Source organism: Carettochelys insculpta, chromosome 23, assembly GCF_033958435.1.
Source record: "Carettochelys insculpta isolate YL-2023 chromosome 23, ASM3395843v1, whole genome shotgun sequence".
NCBI lineage: Eukaryota > Metazoa > Chordata > Testudines > Carettochelyidae > Carettochelys > Carettochelys insculpta.
The window spans coordinates 2,409,850-2,424,891 of record NC_134159.1 but is presented as its reverse complement, the minus strand read 5'-3'; the positions used below and the strand labels follow the sequence as shown (position 1 = coordinate 2,424,891).

At 48.6% G+C, this 15,042-nt stretch overlaps 1 protein-coding gene across 1 annotated transcript; it reads left to right on the top strand.

Moving 5' to 3' along the window:
- Positions 1-313: 313 nt before the first annotated feature.
- Positions 314-8,299, top strand: LOC142025537 (claudin-16-like). Its single transcript, XM_075017963.1, has 4 exons — positions 314-427; positions 3,295-3,397; positions 6,062-6,226; positions 8,100-8,299. The coding sequence occupies exons 1-4, from the start codon at positions 314-316 to the stop codon at positions 8,297-8,299; spliced, it is 582 nt and encodes a 193-aa protein (XP_074874064.1).
- Positions 8,300-15,042: the final 6,743 nt, after the last annotated feature.

The window sequence follows — 15,042 nt, the reverse complement described above, 5'->3', positions numbered from 1 at the left end:
AGCTCTGGAAATAATGGGCCAATTGCTGGTCCTGTGGAAATCAAGAAGAATTTTGCTATTGATTATAGTTGAGCTAGGACATCATTCTCCATCTCTTGAGCTCATCACCATTTCTAAACAGAGTTAGCATCACTTGTGGGCAACTCAAATGGTGCCTGTTTGATTGGTGGGGAAAATAGTGCTGCCTGCTTTGGGGGAGACGGGGAATCAGGCTGTATAAAGAGTGCCAGGTTAGGGTGGGGATGTCCGCTGCTCCTCAGGGCAGATGTGCCAATATCAATCCACTGTGCTTTGGGGTCCTGCAGTGTTCCAGATGATAGAGATCTTCCAACTGATGGCTTTCTGCCTGGGTCTCTTCTTCACCCTCTTCCTGGTCATAGCCACCTGCACCGATTGCTGGATGGGTAATGCTGATGACAGCGTGGAGGTGAGCAGAAAAGCACAGCCGTTGGTTCAGCATTCGGTGCTGTGACTAAGGCAATGCTTCGGTTTAGGAAGTATCACCCAAGAGCATTTTGCTTTTTAGGCAGCATAGCCTGAACAGGGCCACACAATACCTGCAGGTTTTTATAGCCGTGTCTTACATGGCTATTGATCTAAACTTGTAAGCAGGAGCTGAAGGATCATGCCTAAGAGTCATGCAGTCTTATGCTGTGCTCCAGCTGGAGTGCTTTGTATCGTGATGATGCGATACACTTAGTGCACAAACTCATGGAAGCTGTAGTGGGTTTTCTCAGACTGCTTGGGTGGATTTATATCGGTGGTATAACCTGGAGCATGATTTGCTGGGATGACAGGTCTCAGCTGCGGGGAGGATGTAAGCAGAATATGAAGGAATGAGTCTCTCCCAGCGAGCTGGGATAGGGAGAGAGACTGGTGTGTCTAGGTAAGTACAGTTTGCTCCTGCTTTGCTTAGAGGCATTAGATGTACCACAGATGTGTTATTTTTCTCATTTTAATTAACTTAATTTGTACCCCAGCACCAGCTCCGTGTGCAGGAAAGGCAGGGAGAGCTGAAATATGGGTACCAGGGTTTGTAATTTTGTGGGACTACAGAAAAGTAGAACTGTGCTCAGGGCCGGTCCTACCTATTTGGTGCCTGCCGGGCGAAGGGGGATGTGCACTGGCCTGGGGGGTGGCGGGTGTGCCCTCTCAGCTGCTGCACCCACCCACTGGGCCCTGTGCACCCCTGGCCAACCGCGGTGTGCCCCAGACACTAGGTTGCTTGGCTGCAGTCCTGCCCCTCCCCCATCCCTGCATTGCAATCACCCACTGGGTCCATTTTGTCAGCCCCTTAAAATTGGTGGCCCCTGGCAACTGCCCAGCTCACCTGCCCCTAGAACTGGCTCTGACTACGCTAAATTCTTCCCAAGGGAAGGGCTACAATTAGCAGCAAGAACCTTGCTAAGCAGGTGCTCGGCTGTCACAGCTCTGTGAGAGAGAGGGGGTGAGGAAAGGTGATTGTGGTCAGGAGGTGATATGTCCTCCCCCACCTGGACTGGTTTGACCCATCCTCCCCCTTTCAAAGAACAGCACTAAATAGACATCACGAAGAGCCTCTTTCTTACGGTAATTGTGCAGGAGCCGTGTTTCTTACACCCAGTTTGCTGAGTGCAATCACTGGGAGCCAAACCCTCTTGAGACTGATGGGTAGCAGTCAGAGCAAGGAAGTGGATGGGAGCAGATGGTGACTGACAGCCGGCACGTGGTGGCCGAGATGCTTGATGAGCACCCAGCAGGGTGGCGAGGGAGGGTAGCGAGCAGATAGGGGGCAAGTGACCAGGGGAGTCAGATGCCCCTTTACCTCCCCATTCCCCAGGATGGGAGGTGAACTCTGCAGCTGCACCTCCGACTCTGGGTCTGCTCTGACTGTGAGCAGCAACCATGAGGGGAGCACAGAGAAGGGCTGGGCATGTGAAGGGAATATTCATATTCCTGGGCTTAAGAACCTAAGAGGAAAAGTACCTTGCCCAACCTACATGGGGTGGGACTTTTACTCCTAGTTGCTGTCACGAACCCTGTGTGTGGTGTCTTCTCAAATTAATGCCAAGTTACTTCCCTCCCTTTTATTAAAAGTTACTCTTCTGGGCTCAGACTCTGTGCTGGTGAGTAGGGAAGAGACCATTAGATAAAACTCTGACCTTCTGCCAAGCATAAGCCAGGGAATTTCACCCAATTTCCCAATGCTGACCCCAGGAATTTGTGTTGGCTAACGTGCGTCTCCCAGAAAAGCAGCCTGTCTTGATCTGAACACATCAAGCCATAGAAAAATCTACCACTTCCCTTGGTAGTGTGTGCCAGAAGCTAACCACCCTTGCTGCTAAACATTTGTGCCTTGCTTCTAACTTAAATTTGCCTGACTTTAACTTAGAATCACAGAATGATAGAATTGGAAGAGACCTTGAGAGGTCTTCAAGTCTAGTCTCCTGCCCTCAAAGCAGGACCAAGCACCATCTAGATCATCCCTGATAGACATTTATCTATCCTGCTCTTAAATATCTCCAAAGAAGGAGATTCTACAACCTCCCTAGGTAAGTTATTCCAGGGTTTAACCACCCTGATAGTTAGAAAGTTTTTCAGCCACTGAGTTCTGGAACATCTGTCTCTGCTAGATGTGGTAAGGACCCTCTTACCCAGGCCACTGCTTGGGTCAGTCTCTCACCCTTTCCCCCAGGAGCTGGAGCTTGCAGTGGGTCTCTGTGGTAGGGACCCCAGACACTACTCCTGGGACTCCCCCCTGCTGTTTCTGTGCTGCAGCTGGTATGACTTCTACTCTCTTGCTCTGTCTATCCCACACCTCTTCTCCCAATCTTTCCACACTGTCCAACTGTGGAGGTTTTTAAAGGCCTTCATCAAGCCAGCAGTGGAGCCAGCTGGTCCCAATCAGCCTGAGCCAGCTCCCTCCCAGCTGCTTCTAATCGCCCTCTGCTTCTATTTAGCAGGTCTTTCGCCCTTTGGGGCTGCCTTTCTCCCAGTCTGCAGGAGTCTTTTGGCTTGACTCTGCTGTCTAGAGCTCTTTTTCAGTCTGCATCAGAATCAGTTCCCTTTAATTTTGCTTAGACAGAACTCTCAGCCTAACAGTCAGATATTTCTTCAGGTATTTCAAATAATCATTGTCATGGCTCTGTTCTGCTCTATCTCCAGTTCTGTGCCTGGGAACTGCAGCAGGTTTACAGACTACTGCAGGTGGCTGGTGGCTCGTGTTTTGCTTTCTTGGTTCAGCCTTGCTACAAAAGATCATGGGATGCTATTTGCTTCAGTACCTCTGTCTCTCATTTCCTTCTTCCCTGCGAGGGCAGCCTGAAATGCCGGGGGCTCTGGAGGGAGTGTGTCACCAATGTGCAGGACAGCATCAGGACTTGTGACCAGTATGATTCCATTCTGGCAGCCCACCCATGTGAGTCCAGTTGGTACGCTGAGGGTGGGTGTCCAGGACAGGGGGACTTACAAAGGCAGGTGTTGCAATGCTAAGTAATAGAGAGGTGGCCGTGTTAGTCTGTATCTTTGAGAACAACAACAAGTCCTGTGGCACCTTATAGACTAACAGATATTTTGAAGCAGAAGCTTTCATGGGCAAAGACCCGCTTCAAAATAATTCACTGTGATTTGGAGTTTGCATCAAGCTACGTGGTTTGCTTCTTCCCACTGTCAGAACCAACACAACACAATTTTCCTTTTTTGTTCTTTAGAATCCTCTAGACTGGCCAGTCCTCTGCTCAGCAGTCACCTTTCGATGGTATGAAAAGCTTTGATTGTGTGTTACTCATGCTGGGCAATAAGAGGGTAAGGGATTATTTTGGGCTCCTTCAGTCTGGCCCTGCCGCAAATGCTCTATCTGCTGGAGGATTTAAATGACAGGGAATTAGCTCACTGGGGCAGCAGAGCTGGAGGTGAGCAGACCCCTCAGCTTCAGCAGCCTTGTGGGAAGCCTAAAAGCTCTGACACAGCTCCCCAAAGGGACCCTCCCTGAGGGAAGGAAGGACACATCCCAGAGACAATCAGCGTGGGAAATTGCCCCTTCTCCTCCATCAGTGGAGCCCCTCTTAACTCATTTTGGTTTGGATGTCCCCAAAACGGGAAAACCTTGGACTAAGCTCATCTGAGGGGAGGACAATAGGAAGTGGCCAGGGAGGACAGTTTTAAACCCAACTTCTGGTAGCTCAAAGGCCCTTGGATCAGAGCTCGGTGAAGGCCCAGGCTCCCCTCCCCACAAGCCCCTTGGCAGTTAGGCAGTGTAGCTGTAGCCATTAGGCCATGCTCCCCGGTCACACTAAGTGAAGACCATTACAGAGTAAGGTCAACACATATGAGCCGATCTCAGCCGGTGTCCATTGCCTTGCCCCCAGCAATACCATGCGGTGCTGACATCGGCAGAGCTTTGACAATTTATCCAGTGGAGGATCTGCCAAGGTAAGTTTCAGTAGATCTCAGCTGTTGTTATTATCCCATTTGCTGCAAGACAAAGGCTATCTCTAAACATGCAAGTGGTGCCAGTGGATACATCCGTGTCAACAGTGTGTGTTCTCCCTCGATTGCCACACACGCTGCATTGTAGGTATTTGCCTGCTGGATGCCCCATAGTTATAAGTGTGGTGGAAAGCAGAAGTAAAACTTCTGGCATTCTGACAGCTGTATCTTGTACAGACTCAGAGAATCACAGGGTTGGAAGAGACATCAGGAAGTCATCAGGGCCAACACCCTATGAAAAGCAAGCCCTATCCTAACTAAATCATCCCCTTCAGGACCTTGTAAAGCTGGGACATAAAAACCTGTAGGGATGGAGATTCCACCACTTCCCTAGGTAACACATTCTAGTGCTTCACCACCCGCCTGGTGAAATAGAAATCTAGACCTCTCACGCTGCAACTTGAGAGCACTGCTCCTCATTCTGTCATCTGTCACAACTGAAAACCTCTCTCCATCCTCTTTAAAACCCCGCTTCAGGTATCACAACAAGAAAGCAGTCCAGTAGCACTTTAAAGACGAACAAAATAATAGATTAGGTGATGAGCTTTCGTGGGACAGACCCACTTCTTCTGAAGAGCTGAAGAAGTGGATCTGTCCCACGAAAGCTCATCAACCTAACCAATTATTTTGTTTGTCTTTAAAGTGCTACTGGACTGCTTTTTTGTTTTGCTACTATATAGACTAGCACGGCTCCCTCTCTGTTACTATTCCCCTTCAGGTATTTGAGAGCTACTATCAAATCTCTCCCTCGCTCTTCTCTTCTGCAAACTAAATAGGCCTAAATCCCTCAACCTCTCCTCATTAGTCATAGCCACAGAGAGGGAGCTGTGCTAGTCTATCTTCACAAAACAACAAAGCAGCCAGGTAGCACTTTAAAGACCAACAAATTAATTTCACTTTCAGTATGATTTCCAGGTCTGAAGCAGTGGGTCTGCCCCATGAATGCTCATCACCTAATCAATTATTTTATTAAAATGCTACATGACGACTTTTTTGTCTCATAAGCCAGGTGCACCAGCCCACAGATCATTTTTGTTGCAACATGGTGAAGTCCCTGAAGCCATGAGATGGCGGATACTAGTAACACAACAGCACCCAGACGTGGCTCGTGCTGTAACATATATTTATTATTATTAATAGTACTGAATAGGAGCCTGAGTCATGGCCCAGCATCTCACAGTGGTAGACACTGTACAAATGACTAGAAAGACAGCCCCAGAGCTCACAGTCTAGGTGTAAGACAACAGAGGGACACAACACGGACATGATGAGACAGTTTTGGACAGCATGATGGCAATGATCTTCCCGTGTGTGACAACCCCCTCAGACAACGCACTGGGGACCTCCATGGCTAAGCTAAACAATTGCTGCTTGAGCTAAAGAGCTAAGATCCTGCTCCTGGGGGGTTTAACAGACTTGTTTCCTCTTTGGATTGGACCCACAGACAACCTCTAACAAACACTCATGGGGGGGGTTACAGTAGCACACGTTACCCATGCAATGCCCAACTGAGCGCGACAGAGAGTGCTGGGAGTCCGATCCATGCTGTCATGACTGTCATCTGCCCAGTTTTTGCTTTGTTCACTCTTTCCAGTGAAGATTGTGGTGACGCGAGCCCTGCTGATCCCAGCTGACCTTCTGGCGGGCTTGGCTCTGATTATGCTGCTCCTGCGTCTGGACTGTGTCAAGTTTCTCAAGGGAGTGCCCCATATCAAACTGAAGCTATGCTATGCGGCTGGCTTCACGCTGGGCCTTGGAAGTAAGTGTGTCAAAGCATCACTACCAAAACCGTGCGGTGAAATGGTGTTTGAGTGCCCTGCACCTCAGACGTGGTGCTGAGTGACCCTGCAACTGCGCAGCTGGAAGAATGCTGAGTGGGATAGGGTCAGGTCTTGGCGGGTGCTGTGGTGTGCCCTGGGCATGGACAGTGGGTGAAGCTGCTGCTTGGGGAGGCAAGCTCCCTGGCCTGTGGCCCTGCCCCTTCTAGGCTCTGCCCCTGCCCCACTGTCTCCCTCTTCTCTCCACTCGCCCCTTCCAGGCAAATCCTTGAAGCCAAATGTGGCAGATGACATTTGTGAGGAAAAAAATGCTCTTCTGAAATTTCTTTCTAAAGAAAATGGGTTTCACCTGTTTTTCACTAGTGAAATGACTTGGATTCATATGAATCAGATTGCAATCAGCTCCGCGTAGTTCTGCCAAACATTCCAATTACCATCCGGCTGGCTGAGCCCATTGGATTCTTTTTATTTCCTGTCTCGCCCTTATGGCTTTGGGGCTCACCTGAGAAGAGGTGACACATGCACCCTCCCACACACCTCTCTCCCACAGGGCAGGTTAGTGACTGCCCCAAGCCTCCCTGCTCAGCGCATTCTGCTTCTCCCACCCCCATGGCTGGCTGGCTCCCTGGGATGGACTCCTCTCTCTTGGTACCTGGTGCCAGAGCTTCCTGAGGCAACAAGGCGGCGGGGGGGTGACCCTGCAGGGTCACATGCCCCACTTCCAAGACTTCTGCCAGGGCACACACCAGAAGGGGGCCGGTTGCGGCCTTTTGGTGCTGTGTGGGAGGGATGGGCCACAGAGGAGGAGAGGGAAGGGATGGCCTAGTCTGCGGCTATGCAGAACACTTTTCTCCCTCTCCCTCCCCATCATGGCTCAAGCCAGCTCACCCCTTCCTGTTTGCACTACACTGAAAGGTACCAAACACCACCAGGCTGCTTTTCGCCGCTGACGTAACCAGCCCCCCTCCTGTCCCCTGGCTATAGCATGCACAGGAAGGGGTCAGCCCTTGTGCATCTGGGCCCTGGGAACTGGACTGCAGAAAGATCACTCAGCAAGGGAAGGTGCCTAGGGGACAGAGCAGGGAAAGAGGGTGCAGCCTGCAGGGTTGGGGCACAAACAGGCTGCAAATCTTTCCCACCCACACCCCTGCCACTCCAGAGCTGTACAGGGCTTTGCCAGATGCGAGGCTCAGCTCCTCCTGGCCAGCCTCTCAGGCCAAGACTCTTGAGCTGTCCCAGGGCACTGGCCCAGCCAGAGGCAGTGGGGGAGGAAGGGATCTGCACAGCACTCAGTGGGCTGTGCCCTGCTGTGGGGATACAGAGGAGCAGCAGGGCTGGGTTAGGTAAGGGGTGAAGCAGAGAGAGGCCAATGAGTGGGGCATGGTGTGAAGGGCCCATGGGTGATGTGTAAGCAGCCATTGCCTGGCAGTTTCCTGTGTTCACCACCCACTGCAGCTCACAGAGTGCAGCAGGTGCTGGCCAGACCTGGGCCAGGGGTTGAGGATGGACCAGCAGAGGAAATGTCTGGCCCTGCACACAGCAGCTTCGCCACTCCACCAGCCTTGACTCACCCACCCCTGTTGTCAGCCACTGCAGCCCCAGTGGGGGTGGCATCTGGTGAGCAGGATCCAACCAGCAGGACCTGCCAGGACCAGAGCTGGGCTGAGACATAAAATACAGGACAATTTGCCCCTTTTTAAGAAAAAGTGGGGACATCTGCAGGAGGCCTTAAATGCAGGCCTGTCCCTTTAGGAACAGGACAGCTGGTCACCCCGCCCAAGGAGCGTGGCAGGCGTGGTGCCATCAGGGGCATTCTGGGCTGGTGTTTCTGAGGTGATGCTGTGCTTCTGTGAGGTGTGCTTGGCATGCTCGGCTCCGTGTGGTATGTGGTGGACGTCTACACGGAGAGAGCCACTCTCATGTTGCACAACATGTTCCTGGGAATCCGCTACGACTTTGGCTGGTCATGCTGGCTGGGGATGGCCGGTTCGGCGGGCTGCTTCATGGTATCTGTTATGCTAACCTGCTGCCTTTATATCATCACAGGTCAGTAAACTACCGGGCTGCTTGGGACGAGCGGGCCTGTTGACATGGGCCAGAGGGGAGGCAACAGGGGTTTCATCCAGCCCTAATCTTCCATGAGTCTAAGACTAGACCTAGAGAAGGGATGTCTCCTCAAGTTGGTATTTATGCTCCAGGTTGGAAGTGTCAACACACATCCCTGAACGTCAGCCCTGAGGTCTTCAGGAAGTGTATCCTGCTCTGTCTCTATACAGCACTTGGGCCCTGAGGAGAGAATGGAGTGTAAATAATAATGAATCACTTGATTTCACTTCTTCTCTAAATAATCTTCCTCAGTTAAATTATTTGAAATCTTTTCTCTTTGTCAGATGTTGGACCCAGCAGAAGAGCTCCGAGGTCCGTCTACGCCTCTGGGAGAACTGACACTGGGAGGACGTATGTGATAAATTCCCGAGTGTAATTCAACAGCTCTGCCTGCAAGGGTATCAGCCTCCAGTCCCTCTCTGTGACTGCTGCTTCCCCTCCTCTTCGCAGCATGCATTCCTTTTCTCCTTTTGCTTTTGAAGTGAAGGCATCACGTTAGAGTCCAGCTTGTGACAGTAATGTAGACTAGGTGGGGCTGATGGGCAGAGGGCTGGATTAGGTGTGCTCCTGAGGTCTTCTTCCAACCCTAACCTATGATTCTGGAGGCTCTTTGACCTTGAGCAATCTCACTCAGTCTTCTTGAACCTTGGTGTGTTTTTAGGATAATTAATGAAAGTTGCTGTAGTGTTCTGCAAGTGTAGCGTAGCTATAAGGAGCTTTTAAGATACTACACACCAGAGGTTGGCATCATGTATGCAAGTTATAGACATGAATTGAAAATGGTGTCATGCTGGCATGATTAAAGACAGGCCAGACTGAGCATCTGCTTAATAAAGTCCCATCTTGAGCAGCATCAGTTCTGATTTGCTCTCACTGTGACACAAATATGCCATGGCATTGGCAGGAGAAACAGATTGGTCCCCTCCTGAGACAGGGCTGCCCTGATGCTGTGCTCACAAGCCACCAGAGACCTGCACAACTGTCAGTGGAGTATCTTCAGAATCAGGTCCCAAGTCTTCAGATTGCTGCTGGCAGAGCCAGGCCCCTTGTGCAAACTTAAAAGGGGAGGCTGGGTTATAAATTGCTTTGAATTCCACAAACAGCAGGTGCAGCTGAAGTCCTGACTGATACTGGCAGGGAGAAAACCAACCACAAATGGACAAGGAAGAGAAAAGGGACCTGCTCATTTCTGAAGCCACAAAGAACCCCGAGTGTTGACAGGGATGGTGCTGAAAGGGCCCCCTCACACCAGCATAGTTCCCATCCTTTGCCTCCTGCACATCTCCAGCCTTTGGCTGAACCATGAGCCATTCAGCTCTGCATGCTCCAGCCCTTTGCCCTCACCAAAGCCATGGGCTCAGTGGCTGGAATCTCCTCTGGTGGCCATGCATCCTTATCTGCCGGAAGTGACATAGCCCTTCAGCTTCCATCCTGCTCAGCCCTTTTCCTTCTTCCAGACAAATGCCAACCTGGCCTCTCGCTGAAGAGGCATCACTCACCATGCCCCGAGAGTCTTCCACCTTCTTGTTCTGATGCCTACCTGCCTCTCTTTCACCCTCCTTGATCTCCTCTCTTTGTCCTCAGTCACCCCACCCTCCCCATCACTGGTTCCCACAACCTCTCCATTCCTCGCCCTCACTTCTGCCCTCTCCTCCCAGAACATCTGCATCCTGGGCTCCAGGACAGCCAGCTGGATTTAAAAGGAAGAGGCAGCAGCGCAGAGACAAGATGGAGCTCATGCCTCTGAGCTATCCATGCCCATAATCTCTGAGTGGGTTCTTAATTTAGCAAAATTAATTCTCCCCTCCTGACCTTGCAGCTAATGAACAATTAGGACGACTCCTCTTCTGTTGGAATTTTAGCAATGAACGTGGAGATAAGGTCATGCCTAAAGGCCCAGACACCTGTCTTTTTCTTAAGGACCCAGAATCTCAGCATGGCTCTGTAAGATCATACCTGTAGGCTGGGATTTTCCATGTAGTCTAAAGGAGTTAGATGCATAAGCCCAGATCCTCAACACCTAAATATCTTTGATAATCTGGATACTGGCTGCCATTGAAAATTTTCTGTGATTGAAAATCCACCACAACTGTTCCAAGGTTAATAACCCTCACTGTTAAAAATAACAAGCTGCCCTTTAGCACTTTAATGACTAACAAGTAAGACTTTAACGTCCCTCAACATTCAATAAAGGACTTAAAAGGATTTTACAAGAAGATTCCAGAGAGAGATATCAGAATTGGAATTCATTTGCAAATTTGACACTTTTAAATTAGGCCTTAACAGGGATCTCAAGCAACCAAGGATAGGGTAGGTCCATTGATCAGTGAGGAGGGAGAAACAGTAACAGGAAACTTGGCAATGGCAGAGACACTTAATGACTTCTTTGTTTCAGTCTTCACCAAGAAGTCTGAAGATGGAATGCCTAACATAATGAATGCTAGTGGGAAAGTGGTAGGTTTAGAAAATAAAATAAAAAAAGAACAAGCTAAAAACCACTTAGAAAAGTTAGATGTCTGCATGTCACCAGGGCCTGATGAAATGCATTCTAGAACACTCAAGGAGCTGATAGAGGAGGTATCTGAGCCATTAGCTATTATCTTTGGAAAATCATGGGAGACAGGAGAGATTCCAGAAGACTGGAAAAAGGCAAATATACTGCCCATCTGTTAAAAGGGTTTAACTTCTCTGCCAGGAAAGATAATGGAACAAGTAAGTGAGGAAATCATCTGCAAACACTTGGAAGGTGGTAAGGTGATAGGGAACAGCCAGCATGAATTTCTGAAGAACAAGTCACGTCAAACCAATCTGATAGCTTTCTTTGATGGGATGATGAGCCTTGTGGATGAGGAAGAAGCAGTAGATGTAGTGTACCTAGGCTTTATCAAACCACTCTGATAGCTTTCTTTGATGGGATAACAAGCCTTGTGGATAAGGGAGAAGCACTAGATGTGGTGTACCTAGGCTTTAGTAAGGCATTTGATATGGTCTCGCAGAATATTCTTATCAATAAACAAGGCAAATACAACTTAGATGGGGCAAAGGTGGGTGCAAAACTGGCTGGATAACTGTACTCAGAGAGGAGTTATTAATGGTTCTCAATCCTGCTGGCAAGGTATAACAAGTGCAGTTCCGCAGTGGTCTGTTTTGGGACCAGTTCTGTTCAATATCTTCATCAACAATTTATCAACCTTGTTATCCCCACCCTTGCTCTGGCTTATTTATACCTGGCCCTGCAGATTTCCAAGACCAGCATCTGATGAAGTGAGTCTGTGCTCACGAAAGCTCATGCTCAAAACTTTTCTGTTAGTCTATAAGGTGCCACAGGACCCTTCGTTGCTATCAACGATTTAGATACTGGCATAGAAAGTACACTTAAGTCTGCAGCTGATACCAAGCTGGGAGGGGTTGCAACTGCTTTGGAGGATAGGGTCAAAATTCAAAATGGTCTGAGGTAAACTGGATGAAGTTTCATAAAGACAAATGCAAAGTGCTCCATTTAGGAAGGAACAATCAGTTTCACACATACAGAATGGGAAGTGACTGTCTAGGAAGGAGTATGGCAGAAAGGGATCTAGGGGTTATAGTGGACCACAAGTTAAATATGAGTCAACAGTGTGATGCTGTTGCGAAAAAAGCAAACATGATTCTGGGATGCATTAACAGGTGTGTTGTGAGCAAGACACGAGAAATCATTCTTCCGCTCTACTCTGCACTGGTTAGACCTCAGTTGGAGTATTGTGTCCAGTTCTGGGTGCCGCATATCAAGAAAGATGTGGAGAAATTGGAAAGGCTCCAGAAAAGAGCAACAAGAATGATCAAAGGTCTAGAGAACATGACTTATGAAGAAAGGCTGAAAGAACTGGGCTTGTTTAGTTTGTTAAAAAGAAGACTGAGGGGATACTTGGTTTTCAGGTATCTAAAAGGGTGTCATAAGGAGGAGGGAGAAATCTTGTTCTTCTTGGCCTCTGGGGATAGAACAAGAGGCAATGGGCTTAAACTGCAGCAAGAGAGGTTTAGGTTGGACATTAGGAAAAAGTTCCTAACTGTCAGGGTGATCAAACACTGGAATAAATTGCCTAAGGAGGCTGTGGAATCTCCATCTCTGGAGATATTTAAGAACAGGTTAGATAAATATTTATCAGGGATGGTCTAGACAGTACTTGGTCCTGCCATGAGGGCAGGGGGCTGGACTTGATGACCTCTCAAGGTCCCTTCCAATCCTAGCATTCTATGATCTTATGCATTACAAGGGCTTTTTCTCCATCTTTGATATTCACAGGAAAGACACACCTCCTACTTAACTTAGGCTACATTGACACTACGAGATAAATTCAAATTTATGGCAGTTAGCTCAATATTACCATGTGATCGTGTCCACTGTAAATACCATTAGCTCGATTTAGGGAGCACTAATATTGATATTACAGTATCGTCGGAACCTGCTGGGTGCAGCGTCAAGCCTGAATTCAAAAGTTCGATTAAAGGCTAGTGCGGAAGCACCACGTCTTAAAATCAAATTTATTAGCCTCCAGAGGTATCCACATAGCCCCTTCAGTGCTCTGCTCTGGCCGCTGCTCTCCAGGTGCGCTGGAATTAGATAACAGGACGACCGTGAATTTCAAATTGGGACCAGGAAGCCCAGGAAGCTATTAACGCTGTGAGTGCATCTACCCATTACAAATAGCTCCTGCATGGAGTCTGTGGTTCCGTCTCTACACTTGGTATTTTTTTCTGCGCTGCCTGACGCCAGCCGCTGCCCCACCACACCATGGGGCAGTGAGGCTGTTGAGAGGGTCATGATTGCATAAGAGGCTGAGAAACTTCACAGTGGTTTCCATTTGTGTGCGAACTCTCCTCCCTCCCCCATAGGCACCACGCAGTTGGGCTCTTTCCCACACTCAACCACATCACGTGGGTAGCCCCCAGCCCAATGAAATGACGTGCCTGCTGTTCGGTGCTGACCATGCTGCCAGGCAGCACCGTGTCATGGCTTGCACGTGGTTAGGGCTGCAAGGGCGGGAAAGAATTTCGGGGGCTTGCAGCTGCCGGGGAGAAGTATCCCCCAGTAGCTAAGATTTTCAGGGCCTTTCTGCTGCATGAGGGGACTATTCTACTGGCTCCTCACTGAAACCCCCGCAAGCCTCCTGCCCCAACAAGGAACTGGGGGGCTAGCTGCCCCTGGGGTGAAGTCTCCCCTGGCACCTAAGATTTTTGGGGTGTTGCTGCCATCCCCCATGTTGACAATTTCTGCGTAGTGAAGAGGGAAGACAAATTTTTTTCCTACCCTTTTCTATCCCCTTTCTTCTAACTTTGCACCCCTTCACCCAGGGAAGAGCGAGTGAGTGGAGGGCCAGGTGAGAATACAGATGAGGCACAGAAGCTGTATAAATGAACTGGGAACCCAAAACACTTATCCTCAGCAACTCTCTTTTTTCAAAAACTTCACTATCTACTCTTGCTTCATGCTTTTCACAGTCCCTGTGATATTTGCAGGGATCAGATGCACATAAGGGAGGCGAGACAGTCAGCGGATGGCCAGTTGGGAAGACACACACTTCCTGATTTTTATAAAATCCTTGATAATTCAGTTACAGAAGAAAGAGATTTCTGTTAACTTTGCCACCTTTATTGATGCCCTACTTTTCCTTCCTTCCGACCGGAAAAATGGACATTTGCTTACCACGGGAGGGGAATGAGGTCAATGCAATGTGGGAAAATGATGGCAAATACTAGTGAGCCTACCCAGAATGCTACAGGGATGAGAGAACTGTGGGAGACATTCCCACAATGCACTGCTGCAACAGTCAATGTTTGCCGACCGAGTGTGGCAGCAATAAGTCGACTTTTTGAGGAGCACATGGGGAGGTGAGGATGGTCAAATCAAATTTATAAACTCCAGCATTACAAAATCGATATTAATAATTTTGAATTTATCTCAAAGTGTAGACCTTGCCTTAATTTGCTTTTTTCTACTGGTCCTGTTTGTGACAGGTAACTCTTTATTTTCCATCCTTCCTTTGCCACCTCTCACTCCCTGCTGTATAAAACTTGAATTCTACTTGTCTGTTCCAATCTGAGGAAGTGGTTCTTACCCATGGAAGCTCATTACCTAATAAATAAATTTCTTACTCTTTAAAGTGCTACAGGACTGTCTGTTAGTTGTGAAGCTACAGAATGACACAGCTACCCTCTGAGACTGTTAAAAATATACACCTTATTTGCAGTCTGAATTTTGTCTAGCTTTAACGTCAAGCCATTGGGTTACGCTAGAATGTTCTCTGTTGCGGCACATGCTGAAGAATTCCAGCCTCAGGGCAGACTGTTCAAAAGCAGGGCAGAGCCCCCAGACTGGTGGTATGCTTTTGAATTAGATTTCACCAACCCAGTAACAAATGTAAATGGCTAAAGTATTACAATAATCTTATTGTAAAGTCACACACACTCCAGTCTATCTAGACACCCAGTATGTTCTCTTACACCACAGATGGCAAAATAGTCAGGTTGCATTCAGTCCCAAGAGACCAGTCCCTTACCTCAGATCCATTTGTACCTTAGATCTCCTACCAAAGATAACACCAGTAGCCACTCCTGCAAAACACTAAAAGTTTAATAACTAAGAAGAAATATGTTAGTTGCAGGTTACAAAAGGTCTCTCTCTCTCTCTCTCTCGCACACACACACACACACA